The sequence below is a fragment of the Spermophilus citellus genome (assembly GCF_964194105.1).
Source record: "Spermophilus citellus genome assembly, chromosome: 1".
Taxonomy (NCBI): domain Eukaryota; kingdom Metazoa; phylum Chordata; class Mammalia; order Rodentia; family Sciuridae; genus Spermophilus; species Spermophilus citellus.
Window position 1 is genome coordinate 31780614 of NC_138182.1, and position 24770 is coordinate 31805383.

General features: G+C 33.6%; 1 protein-coding gene across 6 annotated transcripts in view; it reads left to right on the forward strand.

The window, feature by feature from the left end:
- NBEA (neurobeachin) overlaps positions 1-24770 on the forward strand; it is a 638449-nt gene that overhangs the window by 528267 nt on the left and 85412 nt on the right. For all 6 annotated transcript variants that reach the window (XM_081293195.1, XM_081293196.1, XM_081293198.1 and 3 more), the window contains exons 41-44: positions 3872-3989; positions 4326-4428; positions 8625-8740; positions 19309-19421. In XM_081293195.1, coding sequence (XP_081149321.1) covers positions 3872-3989; positions 4326-4428; positions 8625-8740; positions 19309-19421 — 450 coding nt within the window. The remainder of the gene's footprint in view (positions 1-3871; positions 3990-4325; positions 4429-8624; positions 8741-19308; positions 19422-24770) is intronic.

Sequence of the window (24770 nt, forward strand, 5' to 3'; positions counted from 1 at the left end):
AAACCAATATCAATAGATGAAATAGAAGAAGCAATCAAAAGACTTCCAAGCAAAAAAAGCCCAGGACCGGATGGGTATACAGCGGAGTTTTACAAAACCTTTAAAGAAAAATTAATACCAATACTTTTCAAGTTATTTCAGGAAATAGAAAAAGAGGGAGCTCTGCCAAATTCATTCTATGAGGCCAACATCACCCTGATTCCGAAACCAGACAAAGACACCTCAAAGAAAGAAAACTACAGACCAATATCTCTGATGAACCTAGATGCAAAAATCCTCAATAAAATTCTGGCGAATCGGATACAAAGGCACATCAAAAAAATTGTGCACCATGATCAAGTAGGATTCATCCCTGGGATGCAAGGATGGTTCAATATACGGAAATCAATAAATGTTATTCACCACATCAATAGACTTAAAGATAAGAACCATATGATCATCTCGATAGACGCAGAAAAAGCATTTGAGAAAGTACAGCATCCCTTTATGTTCAAAACATTAGAAAAACTAGGGATAACAGGAACTTACCTCGACATTGTAAAAGCTATCTATGCTAAGCCTCAGGCTAGCATCATTCTGAATGGAGAAAAATTGAAGGCATTCCCTCTAAAACCTGGAACAAGACAGGGATGCCCCCTATCACCACTTCTATTCAATATAGTTCTCGAAACACTGGCCAGAGCAATTAGACGAAAGAAATTAAAGGCATAAAAATAGGAAAAGAAGAACTTAAATTATCACTATTTGCGGATGACATGATTCTATACCTAGAAGACCCAAAAGGGTCTACAAAAAAACTACTAGAACTAATAAATGAATTCAGCAAAGTGGCAGGATATAAAATCAACACACATAAATCAAAGGCATTTCTGTATATCAGCGACAAAACTTCTGAAACGGAAATGAGGAAAAACACTCCATTCACAATATCCTCAAAAAAAATAAAATAAAATACTTGGGAATCAACCTAACAAAAGAAGTGAAAGACCTATACAATGAATACTACATAACCCTAAAGAGAGAAATAGAAGAGGATCTTAGAAGATGGAAAAATATACCTGTTCATGGATAGGCAGAACTAACATCATCAAAATGGCGATATTACCAAAAGTTCTCTATAGGTTTAATGCAATGCCAATCAAAATCCCAATGGCATTTCTTGTGGAAATAGATAAAGCAATCGTGAAATTCATATGGAAAAATAAAAGACCCAGAATAGCAAAAAGAATTCTAAGCAGGAAGTGTGAATCAGGTGGTATAGCGATACCAGATTTCAAACTATATTACAGAGCAATAGTAATAAAAACAGCATGGTACTGGTACCAGAACAGGCAGGTGGACCAATGGTACAGAATAGAGGACACAGAGACTAATCCACAAAGCTATAACTATCTTATATTTGATTAAGGAGCTAAAAACATGCAATGGAGAAAGGATAGCATCTTCAACAAATGGTGTTGGGAAAACTGGAAATCCATATGCAACAAAATGAAACTGAATCCCCTCCTCTCACCATGCACAAAAGTCAACTCAAAGTGGATCAAGGAGCTAGATATCAAATCAGAGACTCTCCGTCTGATAGAAGAAAAAGTTGGCTCCGATCTACAGATTGTGGGGTCGGGCTCAAAATTCCTTAATAGGACACCCATAGCACAAGAATTAATATCTAGAATCAACAAATGGGACTTGCTCAAACTAAAATTTTTTTTCTCAGCAAAAGAAACAATGAGAGGTAAATAGGGAGCCTACATCCTGGGAACAAATTTTTACTCCTCACACTTCAGATACAGCCCTAATATCCAGAGTATACAAAGAACTCAAAAAATTAGACAATAAGAAAACAAATAACCCAATGAACAAATGGGCCAAGGACATGAACAAACACTTCACAGAGGAGGACATACAATCAATCAACAAGTACATGAAAAAATGCTCACCATCTCTAGCAGTCAAGGAAATGCAAATCAAAACCACCCTAAGATACCACCTCACCCCAGTAAGATTGGCAGCCATGATGAAGTCAAACAACACTGAGTGCTGGCGAGGATGTAGGGAAAAGGGTACTCTTGTACACTGCTGGTGGGACTGCAAATGGGTGCGGCCAATTTGGAAAGCAGTATGGAGATTCCTGGGAAAGCTGGGAATGGAACCACCATTTGACCCAGCTATTGCCCTTCTCGGACTATTTCCTGAAGACCTTAAAAGAGCACACTACAGGGATACTGCCACATCGATGTTCATAGCAGCAAAATTCACAATTGCTAGATTGTGGAATCAACCCAGATGCCCTTCAATAGAAGAATGGATTAAAAAAATGTGGCATTTATACACCATGGAGTATTACGCAGCACTAAAAAATGACAAAATCACGGAATTTGCAGGGAAATGGATGGCACTAGAGCAGATTATGCTTAGTGAAGCTAGCCAATCCCTAAAAAACAAATACCAAATGTCTTCTTTGATATAATGAGAGCAACTAAGAACAGAACAGGGAGGAAGAGCAGGAAGAAAAGATTAACATTAAACAGAGACATGAGGTGGGAGGGAAAGGGAGAAAAAAAGGGAAATCACATGGAAATGGAGGGAGACCCTCATTGTTATACAAAATTACATATAAGAGGTTATGAGGGGAATGGGATAACAAACATGGAGGGAAATGAATTACAGTAGATGGGGTAGAGAGAGAAGATGGGAGGGGAGGGGGGGATAGTAGAGGATAGGAAAGGTAACAGAATACAACAGTCACTAATATGGCAGTATGTAAAAATGTGATGTGTAACCGATGTGATTCTGCAATCTGTATTTGGGGTAAAAATGGGAGTTCATAACCCACTTGATTCTAATGTATGAAATATGATATGTCAAGAGCTTTGTAATGTTGTGAACAACCAATTAAAAAAAAGGAATGTGTTTGTTGCAGACATGATAATTATGGCTTAATCTAATATGAATTGATATCATGTAAGAAGAAATCCTGACATGGATGGTATCTCAGATTGTACCAGTAGTTCATTGTTAGGACCAACCTTGCTGCGAGTACCTTGGCTTTTCTCTCTCATGATTACACAATTGCTGCTACAGTTTTAGCCATCATATTTTCATTCAATCCAGAAGGCGGAAAGGGTGTTCCAGCTACATGTAATTCATTTTCCTTTTCTAAAACATCCTCGGTTGCCTCTAGCCGTGTTCTCATTAGCCAATGGTGGGTCTGGAAATTTGGGGAAACAGAAAATAACAATATTATGATTGGCTTAGACCATGGGTTAAGCAAAATTCTGGTCCCTGAATATTCCAAATCCAGCTTTATTGGAACTTATTAATACCCATTTATTTATATATTGTCTGTGGCTGCTTTCACACTACAATGGCAGTTACATAGTTGTAACGGACCACGTGGCCTGCAAAGTATTAAAATATTTACCATCCAACCTTTTACAGAAAGAGTTTGCTGAGTCCTACCTGAAACTAATCATGATCCATTTCCTGGGGTGATTAAACAAACTCTTTCACAATAACTGGGCTTCCATTAAATAAGGAAGAAAGGGGAGAAGGGACATTGGAAAGAACCAACAGGATATGTTACAGGTGGTCACCAGATCCAGTTAATGATATGCAAAACTCAAAACAATATATTTTGTTTTAAGTCACAAGGTCACCTTGAAAATGTAATTTTTCCACTCCTTCATGTTATCATAAGCCAACCAAGACAATTTAGAAAGGCAAAAACTTTGCAAAATATAGAGTATCAAGTGAATTGACTATCATGAATCCAGAAAGATAATCCCCAATTTACTGACTCTAGCAGAACACCAACTAAGATACTGTCAGAATACTTAATAATGTCCACTTACCTTTAAACTGTTTATTTCAGGTTCTTGCATACACGGAAGGACTTCATGGAAAATGGATGTTCAGTGAGATACGAGCTGTATTTTCTAGACGTTATCTTCTACAAAACACTGCTCTGGAAGTATTTATGGCAAACCGAAGTAAGTGTTCTTAAATACTTTGTAAGAAAAATATGCTCACATTTGGATGTTATTCATTTATATGGTGTAAGGCTGTCTTGATTTTTGTCACTTTATTTCTCCTTTGGGTAGGTTCTTGCTAAAACAAAAATTCATTTTTAAAAATAAGAAAAAAATAATTTGTTTGAAAATGTTAATCCTTGTTTCACATAGTCATAGCTATAGAGAAGGCTATTTTGTCATGAAAATTGATTACCTTTGCAAATAAACCATGATAGACACTTGAAAATTATTTCTTAAGTTGATGCTTAGTTCTACTCTGGTTTTCTAAATCATGTTCTTTTCTTCTTACCACAGCCTCGGTAATGTTTAATTTTCCTGATCAAGCAACAGTAAAAAAAGTTGTTTATAGCTTGCCTCGGGTTGGAGTAGGAACCAGCTATGGTCTTCCACAAGCCAGGTAATTATTATATCACACACTATCTTAAATTTCTTCACATATTTCAATCTTGGTATGACAGAAATGTCAGTGTAGTTGTACCATTATAATTATTTCAAGGACCAAGGAATTTTCATTGTCTGTGAGTTATTTGTATGGAAAGAAGTTATGAAAACAGCTATTTTGCAAATAACAATGTAGTTAAAGCAGAGTTTTATTTAACACATATCTAGGTGAATAAGTAAAAAAGTTGATTGTATATCATAGGTAAAATTACATGTATACAAAGAAGACATGTTTCTTATTATCTTGTAGGAAACATACCAAAAGCTTCAAGATGTTTATGACTAATTGCTGTACAATAATATATGAATTATGCTTTTTTAGATGCTATGTATATGTGCTTCTTCATTAATATAATAAAATTCATGGAGTTTACCTTGAGTAATGGTCAGTAATTGTGCCAGTTTTAACTATTATGTAAATCTTTCATCTTGATATTTTAGAAGAATCATTTTGAAACCTTATTTTATTAAAAGATACTACTTCGAGCAGAAAACACAATCATTATGCTTATTGCTAATAGCAATTAGTCTGGTTTTGATGCTAAGTAATCGAATACCCAACTAAAAGTAGGGGCGCTCTCTCCCTCTCTCTCTCTCTCTCTCTCTCTCTCTCTCTCTCTCTCTCTCTGTGTGTGTGTGTGTGCGCACATGTACACACTTAATACAAAAGACCTACAGTAAAGCATTATCAGTATTGAGTTAGAGATTCAGTGATGTCAGTCAGGACTCTTAAGTTGGCCTCATGTTCACAAAATTAACACTACTGCTCCATACATCACATCCTCACACAACTACATTAAGTAGGAAAAAAAAGATACAAAGGATTTCTCTTTAAACTTCGCTGTTTTAGGAAGGAATACATTTCTCATGGACCTTCAGTAATGTTTATATCTTAAGTCTGTTTGATCAGAATGTCAAGCCTGTTTGGTCAGAATGGGACAATCTTCCCACTCCTGAAGTGGTAGGGAGAGTTTGATGGCTTAGCTCAACAATCCCCTAGAATTTATGGCAAATAAACCTCTGACTCCTTGTTGCCTCCTACCTGAACAAAAGAAGAATTGCATTATTGTAGAAGAAGGGAGATAGGCTTTGAGTAGATATGCAACAGTTTCTACCACATACTGTTTTGTTCCTGAAGACTCCTGCAGTGTACTACCTGAATGGAAAGAAAACTAATCTTTGTCTATCTTTCCTTAAATAGGTTACAGACATTTTAAAGACAGGGACTGTGTTTTATTTATCTTTTAATCTATAGCACCTAGCACAGTGCCTAATTGCAAAAGTGCTTTTTAAGTGCTATTCAGCTGGAGTTCCCTTGTATTACATCTTATCTATTTTCTTTTCACATACTGTACAAGAGCAATTCACTGACATGTATGCACATGCTCAGGATATTTCCTAGTAGAATGACAAGATTCAACTAAGACATTAGTAGATAATGAAGCACTTATATAAAATACAGGTCAAAGAAAAAATGCATTTAATCTATCAAAGAAAATGAGGTTAGTTTTGCAAGACTTGTTCTTACTGAATCAAAGCTGACTCACAGTAATAGCTACCTCCTTTCCCAAGTGCAGTCTATTTGTTTACTCATCAATTCAAGAATTTTTCCAGAAATGAACATTAAGAACACACAAATACATCTAACTTTTTTTCCTACCTCTTGGCAGCTTTCTCAATGACCGTGACTACTGAAAGTTTACTAGAGGGTTTCTAGAAGGCATGTATGATCTTCTTCAGTGCTCTTGGACTACTCTAAACCTGAATCTCGATTTATTTAAAACTACCAGTAGTGCTCTTACTATTTTCCTTACCTATTATGAGTATCCTTTCTCTTTTAACTACATTGGATCTCACTTTGACTTTTGGAAGATTATTGTTCTGAAAGCAAAGAAAATGATAAGCATTGCTTCTTTCTCTGTTAATTCATGAAGGCATTCAGTCCTTTTGTTGTCCATGACTTGACTTTTCCCTAAAGGTTCAACTAATTCTTAGTTTCCTAATACTATTTTTACAGGCTTAGTTGTTTGTTTGTTTTTTTTTTTTTTTTTTTTTTTTTTTACTTCCTGAGACATGTAGTTTTAGAAAGAACAGAAGAGGTTAGGAGGATACTGAACTTAGGCTTAGACCTGCCACTTACAAGCTGGGTAGCAATAAGAGCCGAGTATTTAGTAGGAACTCAGTAAATATTGATTGGATAATTCCAGGCAAGAGGAATGACACTCTCACCCACCATAAAATGGGGACAATATCTTTACAGAATCATTCAAGAATTTTTTGAGAGAATAAAAAAGGCACTTTGTAAACCATAAAAAAAACATGTGATTATACACATATACATACATACACATACATGCACATACATACACAGGTTCAAATAGGTAGATATGCACATCCATGAGTGTGTATATGTGTGTGTGTGTGGGGGGGGTAAGGTCTACTTATATTTAGAGAGTTGTCAAGAGAAGGAGTGATACCTGACTTCTACAGGTAGAACCTCTCCATATCTTGGTAGAGACACAAAAACGTCTAGAGATCCATTCCTTGCTTTGCTTTTTGACATTGGATTTTGTCAGTTAAGCAGAGTTTACCCAACTCTAGGGACCTTTTAAGTTAAAGCCTAAAAATACCAATTTTAAACAAAAATAACAAAACACTCAAATTCAAAGGCAGGTATATTAACAAAACAATTGACTTCAAAATTCTTTAGGCCAATTCTTGGGCATACCCACCACAGAGATCACACTACAAATTAGATGGTTGATTAATGAGCAAAGGTTTAGAACAAAGGTAATATTTCCATTAAGCTAGAATAACCTAATGAATACCCTTTAATTAATGAATGTTCATAGCTTTTGTTTACTAAGTACTTCCCATGTGCCAGGGACTATAGTTTGTGTTCTAGTTTTTAAGTATTATTTTCATTATTCTTAAAACAATCACATTCTTTTTATATTAATTGTTACAATTATTAATGCACTGTTTTTGGAAGCTGAAATTCCAAGAACAGGAGGCCTTGTCTGTTTGGCCTCTGGCTAGGGCCCCTTTGCTATGTCACAAATGATGGAGAAGCAGAAGGGGACATTTACATGCAGAAGGGATCAAAGACCCAGAATGGCTTCACATTATAGCAGCCTGATGTCTTGAGAACTCACTGAGTCCAGGAATCATCATGAATTCCTTCCAAGGACAGTACCCGGTGACTTAATACCTTCCATAAAATCCCAGTTCTTAAGTTTCGTGCAGGCTCAATACCACCACAGGGCACCAACCTTCTAGCACGTGAACATTTGGGAGACAACTTCCAAATCATAACAGACATTCAGTATTTTCTGAGTTATTTAGATCTAACTATAGACCTAACTATTTAATAAACAGAACTGTTAGGTATTTCTCTTGGCCAAAGGGTACCATGAAAAATCGCTGAGACACCAATGTATTTTAAAAGTTTGGGAAACTTCATTGATCATTTTAAAAACTCAGTAAGTTTTATCATAATTTTCTAAATATACCAATTTATATTATATTTAGATAACCACTTTGAACCTGGAAAGTATTATAATCTATAAAACTTTTTCTGATTTATTTCCTAATTCTGTTCTTATGTCCCTTCTTCTGGAACTACTCATTTATTCTCAGTTCTCAGTTGTTTGTTTTTGACCTCATTAGAGGGGATATACATTGTGTGTAGAGGCCTTACACACACTGTATGGAAGCAGGCATACACATTAGTGACAGCCACCATTGTTATGTAAGATTTAAGTCAAATGCTTGCAAGCAGACATTTGACTAAATTACCTATCTAGCTTGTTAACATGGGGTAGATTTATTGTATTGTATAAAAACTACCTTGATTTATTTTGAGTATGGTTTTATCTTTTTTCTTCTTATTTACTTGTAAATACCCATTTACTGTTATATTTTCACAAATAGAATTGCTTTCAAATAGCCTTATCCTCAGTGTTTTCTCTGTAATAGAATTCTCAAATATTGCTTATTTCCAAAATTAAGATATCTTTTAATACTTGTCTAAGAAAAACAAACTATAAAGTATTTTAAATTGAGTAACTCCAAACCAATATTTTAGTTAATACTGGATTTTTAAAAGCCATGAGCTAAGAGAGACTGTGTTTGTTATGGTGTGCTTAACAGGAGGATATCATTGGCCACTCCTCGACAGCTTTATAAATCTTCCAACATGACTCAGCGCTGGCAAAGAAGGGAAATTTCAAACTTTGAATATTTGATGTTTCTTAATACCATAGCAGGTAAGACATCTCATTTTTTAAACTCGCAATATGTTTATGTTCATCAAAATCATTGTTAATATGACTTGATGTGATATATTTTTCTCTTTGGGATTCCAGAGCAGCATTAAGATAAATATTGATCTTTTTCAGTTCCGTTATCTGAACGGGTGGGATGAAGCTTCGATTCATTTTCTGCCTTCTCCCCTGCTCAGCTGAGGGGTGCTACTGAACTTCTCATTTAATTGCGACTCCCCGTTTCCTTCCATTCATAAAAGGACATGCAATTCTCTACTATCGTTTAAAAATAACATGCTAACTAGGGATGTCAGAACAGACAGGTGGGGGTGGCTGCCCAGAATTGGCACGCTTTCATGTGAGCCCAAGTGCATAGCTTTCAGAGAGGTTTATTTATTTATTTATTTATTTTTCTATTTTATAAGAGAAAGGAAGGGCTTCCATATTTGCCTCTGGTATCTCTGACTTTGAGTTCCATGCAGTCACAATAGAGGATATGGCTCAAAAAAAAAAGATAAATATTGAAGCACTCACATTAAATTTTATCAGAAGCTGTACAAGCTAATACCAAGGTTTTAGATGCATTTGTTGTTGAAGAGGCTTTTCCTTGCTCTCCTTCTGCCATTTCCTTTGCTGACAGCTTTGTCTGAAGGTTTATTAGAGTCAACAAACCATTGCCAGAGAGTGTCTGGAAATAATAATGGGAAAATGTAATTTCACTACTTTGTCATTCTCAGCAATTGCAGCTAGACAGGAGAATAACAACAGGATTCTGCCTAGTACAGATGTCACCTGGATTATGGCATGATTGGGTTACAGCATCTTTTTCCTTAAAATCTTCAAGTAAAAATAAAAAATCAGATTACATTTTCTAAATGATGAGTAACTGCCAGCCACCTCAACAGTCACTATGCTTGTAAATTAAAAGGAGGTAGTGGCTTTGTTTTCCTGCTAAATCACTAGTTGTCACTGGTTAAATATATGTCTATGAGATTTAAGTACCTCTTTCTTGTTTCTTAAGTTAAGCTCCAAAAGACCTCATTCATGTTGAACTACAAAGGGTTTCCTTCTATAAATTAGGCTCTACGGAAACTTTCTGCACTTAAATGAATTTAAGCAACTATTATTATTTTGTTATGAATGAATGCCCACAACCATGAACTTAGGACAATGTACTGCTCTTAATCATTGATTTAAAATATAATTATGTAATAGTATTTTTTAATAATCTATCATATACAGGTATGACTGTGGATACTATAGGCATACGTTAAACATGGATAACATAGATATGTATTAAATAAGCAGGTGAACATGATTTGTTATTGTTAAAGTTATTTGAATGCTGAAATCTCTTCGCATTTTAATTACTTATATATTTATACATTCATATATTCAAATATATAGTACACACATATGTATCTTAAAGAACTATTTACTCCCTCAAAATTAAAAGAAATGTATTATACTATTTAACTAGCATTTTACTTAAATATACAGATAGAATTAACGTATGTACTTGAAATATAAAGAATGTTATGTTTTCTTGCTTTTCATGTTGTATTGTTCTTTTTGTCCACATGAATAATTTTTGACCCACTTCTCTAATGATTTAAAATGTAGTCAACTTTTTATTCATTCTCCTAGAGCTATATTTAATTTTTTTAAATAACCTATAATGTGTTTCTCCTGTTTTTGTACTGAAAAGCATATCAACATTTTAAAACGCTCCCATTAAGACAGAAAATTTAAATCAATTTTTATCTTCATTTATTCCTTTTTAAAAAATATAATTTATCAGCCAAAATTCAAATTGTTATTTGCCGCTTATCTTTTAAAATCCATGTCTTTTCTCATATTAAGGATCTCAAACTATTAAAAGTTTCTTCTTTTTCATTTAGTGTATTATTTTCAGCTATGTGTTTCCTTACTTGATTTTTCAGGCTATTATTTTCTTTACATTTGACTGAGTTGTGTTCTTTTTTTTTTTTTTCATATTCCCTGTTAAGTCTTTCTATTATCTGTTCTTCAGAGATTTATCTCAGAGCCTATCATTAGATGGTCTTGTGTTTTTTTCCTTGGCTGTGCTAGTTATTTGGAGCTGTTGGGTGTAAAACAAGTGATATACCTCACTTCCGATTCAGTTTCTAGTCTAGCAGACATTCATATTAAACAGTTTTACTGTTCTCAGATGGAACACACTCCACCCTCTGGATGAAACATTGCCTAGATCATCATTCTAAAGGCCTCTCCTACTCTCCATCTTTTCTGCTGCATTTGCTTATGTAGGGTAGATTTCTAACAATATGGTATAGTTCCACCAAAACCACCACCCACTTCATGACTTTTGCTTTCTGGGAGTCTCTTTCTCTAACTCTGGAAAGATATTGTGTCTGAATCTGAATAGAGCTGATAATATTGCCGTTCCCTTCCAGAAGTTGCCCCTGAACAATACAGAGATCAATATTTCTTCTTCTGGTTTGAACAACCTTTGGATTTCTAAGCCAGAGCTGGCAGAGTTCCATCAGGGGAGTTTAAAAGTATCTTTCTTTCTTGTTTTGTATTTGGTGACATAAAAAGTGTATAGACATTGACTTTTTAAAAGAATTTATTGTGAGATTTTAAATAATTATTTCAACTATACATTAAAACAATGAGAAAAATGAAATTAATATAGATACAAGGAATTCGGAGCACCTACAATCTAGATAGATAAATGAAATCTACATAAACAAGAATGTTTAAGGCAGCTGATATTAAGTTTTGAATAATTTTTGTAAATAGTGAATGCTGCAAGAGCTAAGCAGAGGGGAAGATTTTTTAATATGTTTAATGTGTTTGGGTACCAGACATGGTGGCAGACTGCTCAGGAGGCTGAGGCAAAAGGATTGAAAGTTCCAGGCCAACCTCTGCAACTTAACAAGATTCATGCTAAAAAATAAAAAGGTTGTGAATGTAACTCAGTGCTAGAGCACCCCAAGATCCACCTATGTAATTCTCAGTACCACACAAAAAGAATTAAAGAAAGAAAGAGGAAAAGGTAGGGAAGGAGAAAGAGGGAGGGTGGGAGGGAGAGAAAATCTGTGGAGAAATAAAGTTTAAAGTTTCACCAGTTTAGAGTTTCACCAGTTTCTGTCAGTTGGATACATATGGTGTATTCAGGAACACAAGTACTGTATCTAGGCTGGAACGAAGAACAGCTAGTATTGGAGCTATAGGTAAGAGCCAGACTATAAATAAGAAATGTTTGATAATTCCAGAGTTAAAACTTCCTCTGAACCCAGTGATCAGAACAAACTTTCAGAAGAACAAAATTTCAGAAGAAATATAAGGAATACAGTATGGAGTTCGAGGAAAATCAAAATAATAATCAGGTGTGATGTGAATCAGAATTGAAATAGCATAAACTTAGTGCTATGAGGAGAGTATTACAGAAATATAGATTGATGTCAGTTTTTTTCATTCTTTTGTGTTGTTCTTTTTGGATGTACAATGACAGTAGAGTATATTTAACATATTTATACAAACATGGAATACATATTATTCTGATTGGGATCCCAGTCTTTCTTTTGGTAAATAATTACTGCAATTTCACTGTGTCACACACCCTATTTTGCACTGCAATTACAGAAGCAAGTAAAGTATGTTTTCTGTCTTTGAAGAGATCATAGTATAGTCAGGAAAACAGACCTGTATACCAGCAGTTCCATACATCCAGCCATTTGGGGGTCACAGATCTTGAAACCATTAAAACTAAGAGATCTAGAAAAACTTCTCATTGGTGACATTTAAACTGGAAATTGAAACATGAGCGAGACTTCAGTAGAAAGTAAGCAGAGGGGATTCCAAGAAGAAAAATAACATGTGGTAAAGATTTGGGTGAGATTAGTGGCAGCAGGAATGGCCAAAACAGAAGTAGATGACACTATGTATGATGTTGTTATTCAAAAAGTATAAATATCTATAGTTTGTCCTAGTTCAATGCTTCTCAAACCATAGTTCCCTGTGTGCAGCGTAGGGTACCACCTGGGGACATGTTAGAGATGCAAATTCTCAGAGTCCTCAAACCTGCCTACTCAGAAATTCTGGCTGTGGAGCCCAGCAACCTGCCTTTCAGCAAGCCTCTAGGTGGTTCTGATGCAACAAGTTTGAGCCTCATTGCTCTATCCCTTTAAGATCTACTTATCAGAACAAGATGTGCATATAAAAACATTTAGAACCCAGGAGAAAGTATGCAGTTAAGTGCCATTAAGTGTAATAAAAGTTGAGAGACAGAAGAAATTAGGATGAGAGAGTCTACTCAAGGAAAGCTTCAAAGAAAAGATGAAAAATATCTCTTCCAGGATTTTGTCAGACACTGATGATTATCCAAGTAAAATGAACCTTTATAAGTAGATGGCAATTGGAAGAAGTTATGAATGTAAATATCCTCAGGTGCTCTCCCTGGATATATTTCTATTAATTCTTCCCTTACCCTCCTCCTGAAGTAGGAGTGCCAATTTATTCTGAGCATCAGCATTGAAGATTTGGGTGCTTGTTTCATAGAGAAGCTTTGCTAGTACCAAGATTAAAAACTTCTTAGGACAGCAGTTAGAATTGCCCATGTTCCTGAATTGTGACAAATGGAGTATATCCATTCATATCTTCTTATTAAAACATCTTTCAGAGTTCTCTAAGGATCCTAGAATATAAGGTAATATAAAGATATTAAACTGTACTCATATCACTCTTGTTAATAGTAGATTCATAATCATATTGTTTCATTGCAGTTTTAGGAACACAGTTATTATTCAGCAGTACTTTTATTTGATTTAGTTGATTGAAACTCAGATTTATTATTTCTACACAGAATGTTAGAATCCAAAAATAAGAAGTGATTGGCTTATTATATTTTATTCTAGTCTTTTCAAAGCATTTTAAAATTATTATCGATATCAAGATTCAGAAAAATAAAAATAATAGTATTTTTAGTATTTGTTTTGTTTCAATATTCCTTTTAAAAATACTTCTTTAATTATTGATATCAATATTCAAAAATTAGTACATAGTAGTTTAATGTTTATTGAGGGACTCATAATGTGCCAAATATTATCCTCAGGGTTTTATGTGTATTTACTCATTTAATTCTCACAACAGCCCTAAGAGTTAGGTTCTGTTCTTATCCCCATTTCACAGATAAAGAAATATGGTAAAGAAAAGTTAAATAATTTCTCAAGTCACATAGCTAATAAGTGACAAAATTAGATTAAAACTTAGGTAGTTTGATGCCAGAACATGGTGCAGCTTCAGGATATTTGTGGTGCCATTTTATCTTTGGCCATCAGTCCTAATTTGTTAAATGCTTTTAAAATCTAAACAGTGAATGACTTAAAACAATTTTATCATTTTATTTTGCATTTCATCAAAAGAGTCCTTTTAAGTTTATTTACTGTCATGACTTTTGTAGTTAGTGATAGTCTAGTGCAAGCTGGGGCCTGGAATTGTTGACTTTAATGTAAAACATGGTTGTGTTTTCAGTGAGGACTTAGAATCAGAGAAACAGACTCTGAGCAGAGATTTACAAAAGGAAATTTTTTGAGGAGTACCCTTGGGATCAAGATGAGTGAGGGAGTGGAGGATGCAGAAGTGGGCAGGAAACTTTGAGTTTTAATGGAGTTGCAGCAAAGGCCTCAGTAGATCCCCTGGGAAGCTTGGGGCTGGGATGGTAACCCAGGCCTTGAAGCAAGGGGGCCAGGCCTTCATTACCTCTACTCTGCAGTCACTGGATGCAGATAGGAAGGAGAGATGACCTTGATCTCATGACAGACTCTCAGGGAGGGACTTAGCTGAGCACCACCAAGCATCAGCACCCCCAGCACCCAATCTATTTGTGGTTCTCAAGCTTCAGCACATCAGAATAAGGCCTTAAAATAAATACACATCACTCCACTCTAAAAGTTCTGACTCCATAGATTTGGATAAGATTGAAGAATTTTTGTTTTTAAAAAGTTCCAACTTGATGCTGATGCCAGTGGTCCAAATGGTCTAGGGGTCATACTTTCGGAATCACTGCATTACACCTATATTTGTTTACCTAAATAAAAGCTTATTAATTTTCCATGGCATACATTATTACACTTGTATTAGTATATCCTTAGCATTTTATGCCTATAGCTCATCTTTTTATTGAGAGTATTAGGTTGTTATGGGGTGGGGGTGAATAGTTATGCCCAGGAAATATTCACAGCATTGAACTGATTTATATTTATGCTTTGTAAGGGTATGCATGATTTTGTGATCTATTGTGTTAATTTACTAGAGTTGCAGGGTGAAGGATTCTTGAAACCTCCTAGGTTAAACAGAAGAGTTACAGAATTGTAATCTGATTGAAAAGATGAAACAATCTTTTCTGGCGTCATGTTTTAAAAATATAGGTCATTGTGACTTAATAAATTTTACATTTTCTACAAATATTTTGGTTACTTTCTTACACACAGATTTATCTTTTTTCCAAATATAATATTTTAACATGAAATACAAAGTAAATTTTATGACACATTTCTTATTTCTATTTCTTAATGTCTTTCATACTTGACTGTTTTTGTTTTTATCCTTTCTACATGCTTTAAAAAGTAAGACACTATAAGGCCTACAGTACAATATTCTAGTATTAATACATGTTGTAGACTTTAGACCTTTGTATGATATATGTATATACACAAAAAATCTCTCTATATAAAGATAGTTGAAAATACATAAACACATATTTTTGCTGTGACAAAGAAATTCATCAAATATTCAGAAAACCTCCTGGTTTTTCAAAGATTCTTACCTAAAAGCCTGTAATTGTTCATAACCTTTATTTTATTCCATTCACAAATTTCATAAATATTTGCTGTGGATAATTAGAAATATGATAAAGTGTAATTTAACAAATTACAGCACTCATAAGCCTAGACCTAAGTATTCCATTTGAAATTTTGGTGATTTTTTTTTTTTTTTTTTTTTTTGCTTTTTGTGTATGGTGTGTCATTGGGAACCTGCTCCATATCCAGGTTCATATCCTACTTTCGTCATTTCATTAGTTATTATTTGAGAGCTTGTGAAAACTACATGAGAGTTCAACTAAAACTACAGCATAACTTATTTTACTATTTTTGAAACACTTGGGATTTTTTTTTCAAAGAATATTAAGTTTGGGAGATTATGTGAAAGAATTTTAATGATGCTTAGAGTTTGAGTAAAAATGGTGTTTCAGCCTCTAATTCCTAGAGTTGACCTGATTTCTGTTCATTGTGTTCTGAAAGGTACACTCTATGCTTCATTTTACACCATATTAAATAATACTAGGAAAAAGATGTTAGAATCTGGCATTCTTGAATGAAAAAAAAAAAAAAAAGAATGATTGCTAACATAGCTACATGTAAATGATCCTCTGTTAGACCTGAGAATTTTTTTAAAGGTTTTTGAGTTGTTTTTCATATGATCAGCTAATGAATTCAGCACAACTTCCCCAACCCCAACCTTTTTCTCCTGTTTAGCATTTTCCACTTTTTTACTCTGTGATGAACAAGCCCTCCCTGGTTAATTATGTATATATTTAGCTACTGCATGTGTTGGGCTTATTATTGTCATCTAATTAGATGTAACTTGAACTGCTTGCTTCTAGAAAAATCATTAAAAATTCTTTCCTAATGACCTGGAGATGACAAAATGTCTGTAAAGTGTGAAGAAGCAGACAAGCACAGGAACATCGCTCTTAAAGCGTGTTAATCCAGATGCCGCAATCATCTAATTAAACAATATTTTGCTGTCATTAACATTTTCACCAAGGAATTGCAGTTATAATTTCTTTGTCAGCTGTCTCTAGATCACTTTACCTTCAAAACTAAAGTGCCATATAAAAACATTAAATTGGATGGTTTAATTAAAAAAAAATCTTTTTTTAAATGAAGAAACATATCCAGTGTTTCAGGGATCTCATTTTCTATGCTTCACTTTTATTGTTTGAGTAGATTAGTGTCATAGGCTTGCAAAATTTAATATTCATCTTCTACGATAAATCCTTAAGTATAGTTAGCACAAAATATGTTATATATATTCTTCATTTACCACTACTGAAATGGAAAAAGACCCAACCAATTACAGCACAAATATATTTATTAAATTTCAACTCTCCCCCCCCCAAAAAAAATTAAAGTAATTGGTAAATAAATATCTAGGTGTGCCAGAACCTAACAGATGTTACTTGGGAAATATTTCACTTTTTTGGATAATTTGATAAATGGATTGTTTTTCATTTCATAAAGGTGTTCAGTAAATAATTAAAGGAATAAAGCTAATTCATCAAAACTTATGAATGCAGAATCCCAAAATACCACTTAATCATTCCTTTTCTTCTGTGTGACATTAAATACATTGTGCATTTTTTAAATTCAAATCAAAAGTTATCTTGACTATCCATATTGCAAGAATTTTTGTGGAAATTTTTATTACAAACAGGTTTTAATGCCATTCTATTTACTTATAAAGTTTAATGTATTTACTAGAACTTAAATAGTGCTATAAAGCTCTCCTAATTTAAAAATTACTACATTTTCCTAAACATTTTATCAGAGACCCCTCCGAAGATTATTAAAAGTGACTTACAAAAAAAAAATGTAGGACACATAGACAATCCTAAGCTATGATTATTAGCATCAACCATTTTGGGTATATGTATGTGTGTTTTAAAAATGATGTTTTCTTTTCTTGGTGTTTTTTCCAAAATTAGTATCATCATGGTATCTATTTTCCTACTATTGACATTTATATAAACAGTGAAATACTGAGTTAATGTAAATTGGTTTTTAGTTGTTTTGACAAACATTCCTTAGTAAGTTATAAAACATTATCAAAATATTCTTAAGAAATTGTGAAAACTAATTTCCATCTATCATTTTCACTTATATAAATAATATATATTTTATGTATGGTATCAACATTATTCTAGAAAATAACACAAACACTAGAAGACCTACTTTTTATTAAATTTATAGACTTTTAAGTGGAACAGTTCCCCAGAAAATAGCCAAGTACTAAATTTGCCTTGGATCCAGTTAGAATCCCCCAAATAGCTCTTCCTGGTCAATCTATACTCTTTGGATATATATACATATATAAATAAATGCTGAGAATGATCATGTGTTCTAGATTAGATATAGATATATATTACCTTTCAGTAATGAATATTAAATTTTAGAATTGTATAGCTTCTATTTTATAGTAATAGTATTGCTTCAGCAGAAGATTTTTTGTACAAAAGATTTAAATTGAAGACTCCAAATTCTGTTTACTCATTAGTATTATTTTTCATGATAGGCTTATAAACTTAGAATAGGTTCATTCATTGGTTGATCCATCCAGTTGCAAACATTTTCTTCTAGTTAAATGTACATATCGACAATGGTCCTCTCTCACTGTACTTTTGTGCCTTTGCATAATCCTTATTCTCTAAAACGAACGTTCTACAATTCTCTTTCTTTACTTAGCTTTTTTGTTCACAAAGGATTTTTATGATTGTTCATCAAAATATTTTGTTCACAAAAAGGATCTTTTCCAGTGAAATTTTGTTGTACCTTATTTCTTTGCTAATGAGTCTTTTAATTTCCTCTGGTCATATATTACTTCAGTATCAGTTAATTATGGGAACCAGTAATGAGAACTGCTAAACTTTCCACATTCCCACTATACCTCAGTATCCTACCTAAAATATTTAAATTTTTCTACCAAAACAGACAACCCAATAGTCCAGCAGTTCTTCACTGAAGTTAAACAACGTATTATCAAAAGAAAATTAATTTACTTAAAGTAGGGGGTGTTTGATATTTGCCTCTGTACTTTTTCGTCCTAGATTCAGGGCACTACTGTTCATTGCTAGATTCTCTCTATTGACTCTTTTTTTTTTCTTCATACTTTATTTCATACACTTTTTTCTCTTGAAAAAACTTAGTACTTGACTCTTGATAAAAACTTAGTACTCTGTGTACTGGGAATATAACTTCAGATACATGTTCATTACAGCAGGTAATGAGCTACCACATAAGCTGCCTGTAGTGTGCAGGTCAGCAGGGTGGCCTCCCTCATGACACCAGCAAGGTGCCTGACTGACAGTGTTTTACTTCTAAGGCAACATTATCTTTTTAACATGTAGGCAGCAAAGACATGGAGGTGCATGTGGGAAGTTTCAGTGGGTCATGCTTGGAGGTGTCACATATCACCTCTGTGCACAGCCTATAGGTTGAAACAAAGTCCTGCAGCCAGAGCTCTTTGTAAGAGAGGCTAGACCAGGAAGAAGAAAATCAATTCTGATAAACAGCCAGCAGTCTCAAATGTAAATCACAATCTTCCATTACAAATAGTAATTCTAGTTACTCTTTTTAAAAAAAGTATCCAGAGAACTCATTTGAAACACATTGAGTGCTTTTGATTAAACACAGAGTTCAATAAACAACTTTAAATTTGAAAATCAGTAGTTGTCTTATTATAAGCACAGAAACTATTTCAAATCAATTAGTGTATACAAATTTTTTTTTTCTCTTTTTCTTCACTAGGACGGACATATAATGATCTGAACCAATATCCTGTGTTTCCATGGGTGTTAACAAACTATGAATCAGAAGAATTGGACCTGACTCTTCCAGGAAATTTCAGGGATCTATCAAAGGTAACTTTTAAATATATAGTAGTCAGTTTTCTTCATAAGGCTGTAGTCTAAAGGATTTTGATCAAAGTGTGTATATCCAATTAACATTTCTAAGAAGGTAAACCTGGTTGTTTCCTCCTGTTGTAGTCAATGTCTAAGTCTCATCAATACATAGCATAGGATTTAAACTACAAGGAGATAAATTAGTATTCTAATAGGCAAAATGAAATGGGTGTTTAAAAAGGAGCAAATGTAGCAAGAGATTTCTTAGAAATGACAATGCAAAACATGATGGCAAATTATAGGTGATAAGGCATGCTATCTTAACCATAAAATACATAAACACTATTAAGTATTTTGTATTAAGGCTAGTACTTAAAGAAAGTCAAGTGAGTTTATCAAGGGTCTGTTTAGATGCAGGAGAGAAGAGAAGATATGATCTTAAAAATGGCAAGAAATGATGGGGACAAAAATGAAAAGCAAATTTTGGCTTGATTCAGCTCGTCTATCAAAAAGAAACAAGTGGGATGCTAAACTCTTTGAAATGCAGCAAAGAACTGGGAACTAAGCCCAAAATGATGCTTTGTAGCCTAAGCTGATAGCTAATACAATGAATCATGCTCCTTGAGAATCTAAATTCTACATTTTATACATATCTTATGGTGTCTAGTCTGTAATGGCTTTAGGACATGGACCAAGCCCAGAGGTTTATGTATTTTAAACACAGCCTATTCACTTTGAAATTATTTCTGTTTTCTACCAAACTTGGTTGTCTGGTTAGCAGTCCACAGAAGGTTAAAAGGTTAAAAGAAGGTTTTGAGGGGCAGTTTTAAAGGGCTTATCGACAGGGCCGCATAAGCCCTATGAATCAGGGAAATAATAAAAATAATCCCACAGATGTTTTTTAACTTAGCATGCCTTCTCCTATGTCTTTTCTAGACCTATCCAAGCTGAAGTTCTGTATCCTACTATGTTAGATATGTGACCTAAAACCAATTTCTCTTAGCCCATATGTGAAAGGAGAAAAATAATAATAATGTAACACTTTTCTACCTCATATAGTTATTAAGGTCAAATGTCATGTCCATTTAAAGAATGTAACAGTACTTGACAAATAGAAACACTTCATGAATTGTAGTTATGATTATACATGGAATTTTTCTTAGCCTGCTTTTGAAGGTTGTTTAATAATTTTTTCGTATTCTCATATGTTATTCACTCTCTAGTTCTTTTTTGTGACTTCCTTATCAAATCTTAGTTACTATCTCACTCCTAATTTTAGTTATGATATTATAGGTTCCTAAGGGACCTAATAGATCAGTTTGCCAACATCTTATTGAATTATATAGCTGGTTAAAAATTGCTAGGAATTGAATCTTAATATGCTGGCACATATAGCAATTTTTCCATTGAGATTCAACAGAACAAAAATATTTAATATTCACCATATGTAAGTAATTATTCAAGTTCATGTAAACAGTAGCACAGTAATTCATAGGGGCTTCCATCTTATTATCTAAATAACACAAAATTGAATAATAAGGTACTATATTTTACAGAGAGACCTACACAAGTATCGGTAAATAGTGGTTAGGAACGAGAACACTGGAGCTAGACTGCCTGCGTTCAGATCCTAATTGTGCCACTTGTCAGCTGTGGGGATTAGACAAAGTTATATACTTTATTTCTGCCTCAGTTTCCTCAGCTGTGTAATGGGGAACAATACTAGTAAAGTCAGTGTTAGAAGTTGATGCAGTAATAAGCATGGATAACTTGGAACAGCGCTCAGCACATCATTATTAGCTAGCGCTAATAATGGGAATTTAATTGTGAATCACTGACATAGGCCATATACTTGGAAATATCTTTCAAATAATGATGACAAATATTTGCTACTTCTATTGTAATTAGTATGTTTGAATGATATGCATTTTGGGCATGACTTCCAAGGTTGAAGTGTGATGTATGGGCATAAAGCACATCACATCAATATAAGAACTACTGTTAAAGTAGTTCTATTAATTGAACAGTTCTTATATGTTAGGCCCTATAAAGTATGTGTGCATGTGTGTGTGTGCATATGTGTGTGTGTGTGTGTGTGTGTGTAAGATATATTTAAGATGAAAATTTAGAATGTAGATTCTCGAGGAGCATGATAAATTGAGTTAAAATCTCATAAGCTGACCATTACTATGGCTATTTAAGATTCTTTTAACAGAGAAAGGTTCATTTGTTTTGAAATCAAATGAAATATCAGAGTGAAAAGAAATTTATAGACCAAAATTCTTTTCTTTCCTTTATTTATGTACTCAGTCATTTAGTCAACAAATATTTATCACACACTATGTAGAGAAGATGTACTTCTGTTCTGGGTAGACGAGAGCATAGGAGTGAATAAAGTAGTCACAGCTTTGTGGGGGGAGCTCAGTCCTGACAAAGGTGAGAACTTGGAGACTTAACAGAAACATGAGGCCAGCACTGGGGACCTGGGTGTGTTGGGGACTGTACCCCACTGGAGAGTGCATGCTCAACTACTCTGAGACATTTAGATTCACATATACTTGAAATACTAACACAGCCAAAGAGAATATGGCACTCATTATGATTAATATGGATTATAAAAGACATTTAATAAAATATTTGCTAGTAGTAACAGAATTTTAGTTTTTTCATAGAAAAGATGAGAAAATTTAATGAGGAAGTCACTATTTCTAAAGCAACTGGAGGATGTAACATTCTTCACGTTTCTTAGACTTGCTTAATATATATTTTCATTGGCAGAGCATTTCCTTTTGTGACTCACACTTGCCCTTCCTATTTTACATAGTGTTAAATAAGTGACATAGTTAAACAGAGCCTACGTAAATTAGGCAAGGTGAATACAAACTATACTTGTGCAATCATGGGGCACTTCATGTTGTGAGGAGTTGAATTAGAAGATAGATAGCTTTTTTTCAATTCCTCAACATTCCATGCTTTAGCAATTTGTTCTTTATTTTCTGTCACACTAACATGATGGGAAAGTGTTAGCAAATTAAAGCCTCTTGATATGTTAATAAATTACTCTTTTATTGTTCCCATGCTTCATTGAATTTCTTAATAGGAACTTCTTACAAATGGTCTAGAAACCCAAGACTATCCTGTATAAAAACCATTAATAAACAAGATTTTAATGTATGAAAATATATCTTATTATAATGCCTAATGGGAAAATGACATTTGAAGCATAATAATATAATTGGAAGGAAAACCTGTTGTGGTGCAGTATTACTGTAGTTAAGAGATGCCTACTAAGAAGACCTATTCTTGTAGATATTCAGTACTGCAGATGGAAAATTTATTGGAGAATTCGTCACTTTTTTGAAAGCTCAAAGAAGAACAAGAATAATTGAATATTATTGACCAAGAATATTCTAAAAGATTCTTAACAACAAAAGTAGTTGTTTCTAAAGCTTAAGTTTCATTAGCTTCATGGTAAATTTATTTGATTTCACTTAATATCAATACATTATAACGATATATGTGTAATAAACAATCTGTTGCCTGTTGGTTTTTTCTGCTCCTAAACAATGAACATTTCTTCAGGATTGGTCCTGTTAGCACCTACTAGTTCCTTTTATGTAATATCTATGTATTTACAAATATATACATAATTAATTTGCTATCCCCTTCATCATAAAAGACAATTGGAAATACTAGTCTAAATAATAATTTCTACCATTGAATAATTCTAGAATTTGTTTCAGTAAACATTTGGGACTCCAAATAATTTTTAGATTCTTTATCACATGAATAATTTCAAAACTATAAAATGTACAGCCATAAAATGAATATTTTTTAATACTACCCCAGTGTTACACTAATTTGGACTCCTATTCCCAAAGGAAAGGGAGCTAATTCATGTTTGACAAATAACTTTCTATTATAAAGTATAATTTAAAACATATCTGAGAGTTTCTTCTTCATGACTTCTATGATAAAGAGGATAGCAAGTTAATTACATATTTGTACATGCATAACTATTACATAAAAGGAACTAATAGGTGCTAATAGGACAAGAAATAGTCATTGTTTAGGAGCAGAAAAAAAAACAATAGGCAACAGATTGCTTATTACACGTATATCAGTATAATGTATTGACATTAAGTGAAGTCAAATAAATTTAAAATGAAACTAATGAAACTTAAGCTTTAAAGCCCCTCAATTTTCTGGGACATCTTTCTACTTTGCCCTTAATTTTATGTACATAGTTTTTGGGTTTTATTCTGTTTTGTTTCATCTGTGGTGTCAGAGATCAAACACAGAGCTTTGTGCATGCCAAGTAAGTGTTCTTCCACTGAACTATGTTCCCAGCATGAGGTACTTAGTTTTATGTTCATTTTCTCTCTGTGTTAGTCAGATTTCCATCACTATGAAAATATACCTGAGAAAAATCAATTTAATAAAGGAAAAGGTTATTTTGTCTCACAGTTTTAGTCCATGGTTACTGGGCCTTGTTGCTTTGGGCCTGTAGTGACAGAGTAGTACATCATGGCAGGGCATCAGATTGAGGAAGACTCTTTACCTCACGGGAAATCAGGATACAAGGAAAGGGGGAACAAGAAATTTGGTCCCAATATCTCCTTCAAGGACACACCCCAATAATCTAATTAAGTTCATTTGAAGGTGTGATTTATCTTCCCATAGCTGACAAAGGGCCATAATTCAACAATTATGTACATTCATTTCATACTTCTCCAAAACATTTTGACAGTATTGACAAAACCGTCATTTTCTTTTGTGTTTTTATGTAGCATTCTAATATATAACAAAGGCATATAAAAAAAGATTAACAACTATTTTTATAGGATTCTGCAGACATAAACAACAAATGAGAAACACAGTAAATAAAAGTAATGTCTCTACATGAGACATACCTTCCCTGAGGCACTGGTAGCACAGACAGGATAATGATATTAGCTGGAGCTGACTTTCTTGCTCTTTCCAAATCCACACAACAGCCAGGTACATAGCACTCAGTTCTCATTTCCATAGGATATGAAATCTCTAGAGTGTCTGTTCTCATCACTGGTGCTCAGAAAGCTTAATTCTAGAATTATCAAACCTTTTCCATTTTTCTTTCTTTATATTGGTATTAAAATTGAGAATTAAGAAAAAAACCTGAGAGATTAGAAATTGAACATGGAAAAAATGTGGTTTGCTCCAGTGTTTTTGGTCACATATTATACAAACTTCACAAGTTTTCTAAGTTCTCTGTACTTCTGTTTCCTCTTCTTTAAAATGAACATGATAATTCTTACATAATAGGGGTGTTGATGGAATTCAGCACATTAATGTAGATAAGGCATCTGACCTAATGCCTCACACACA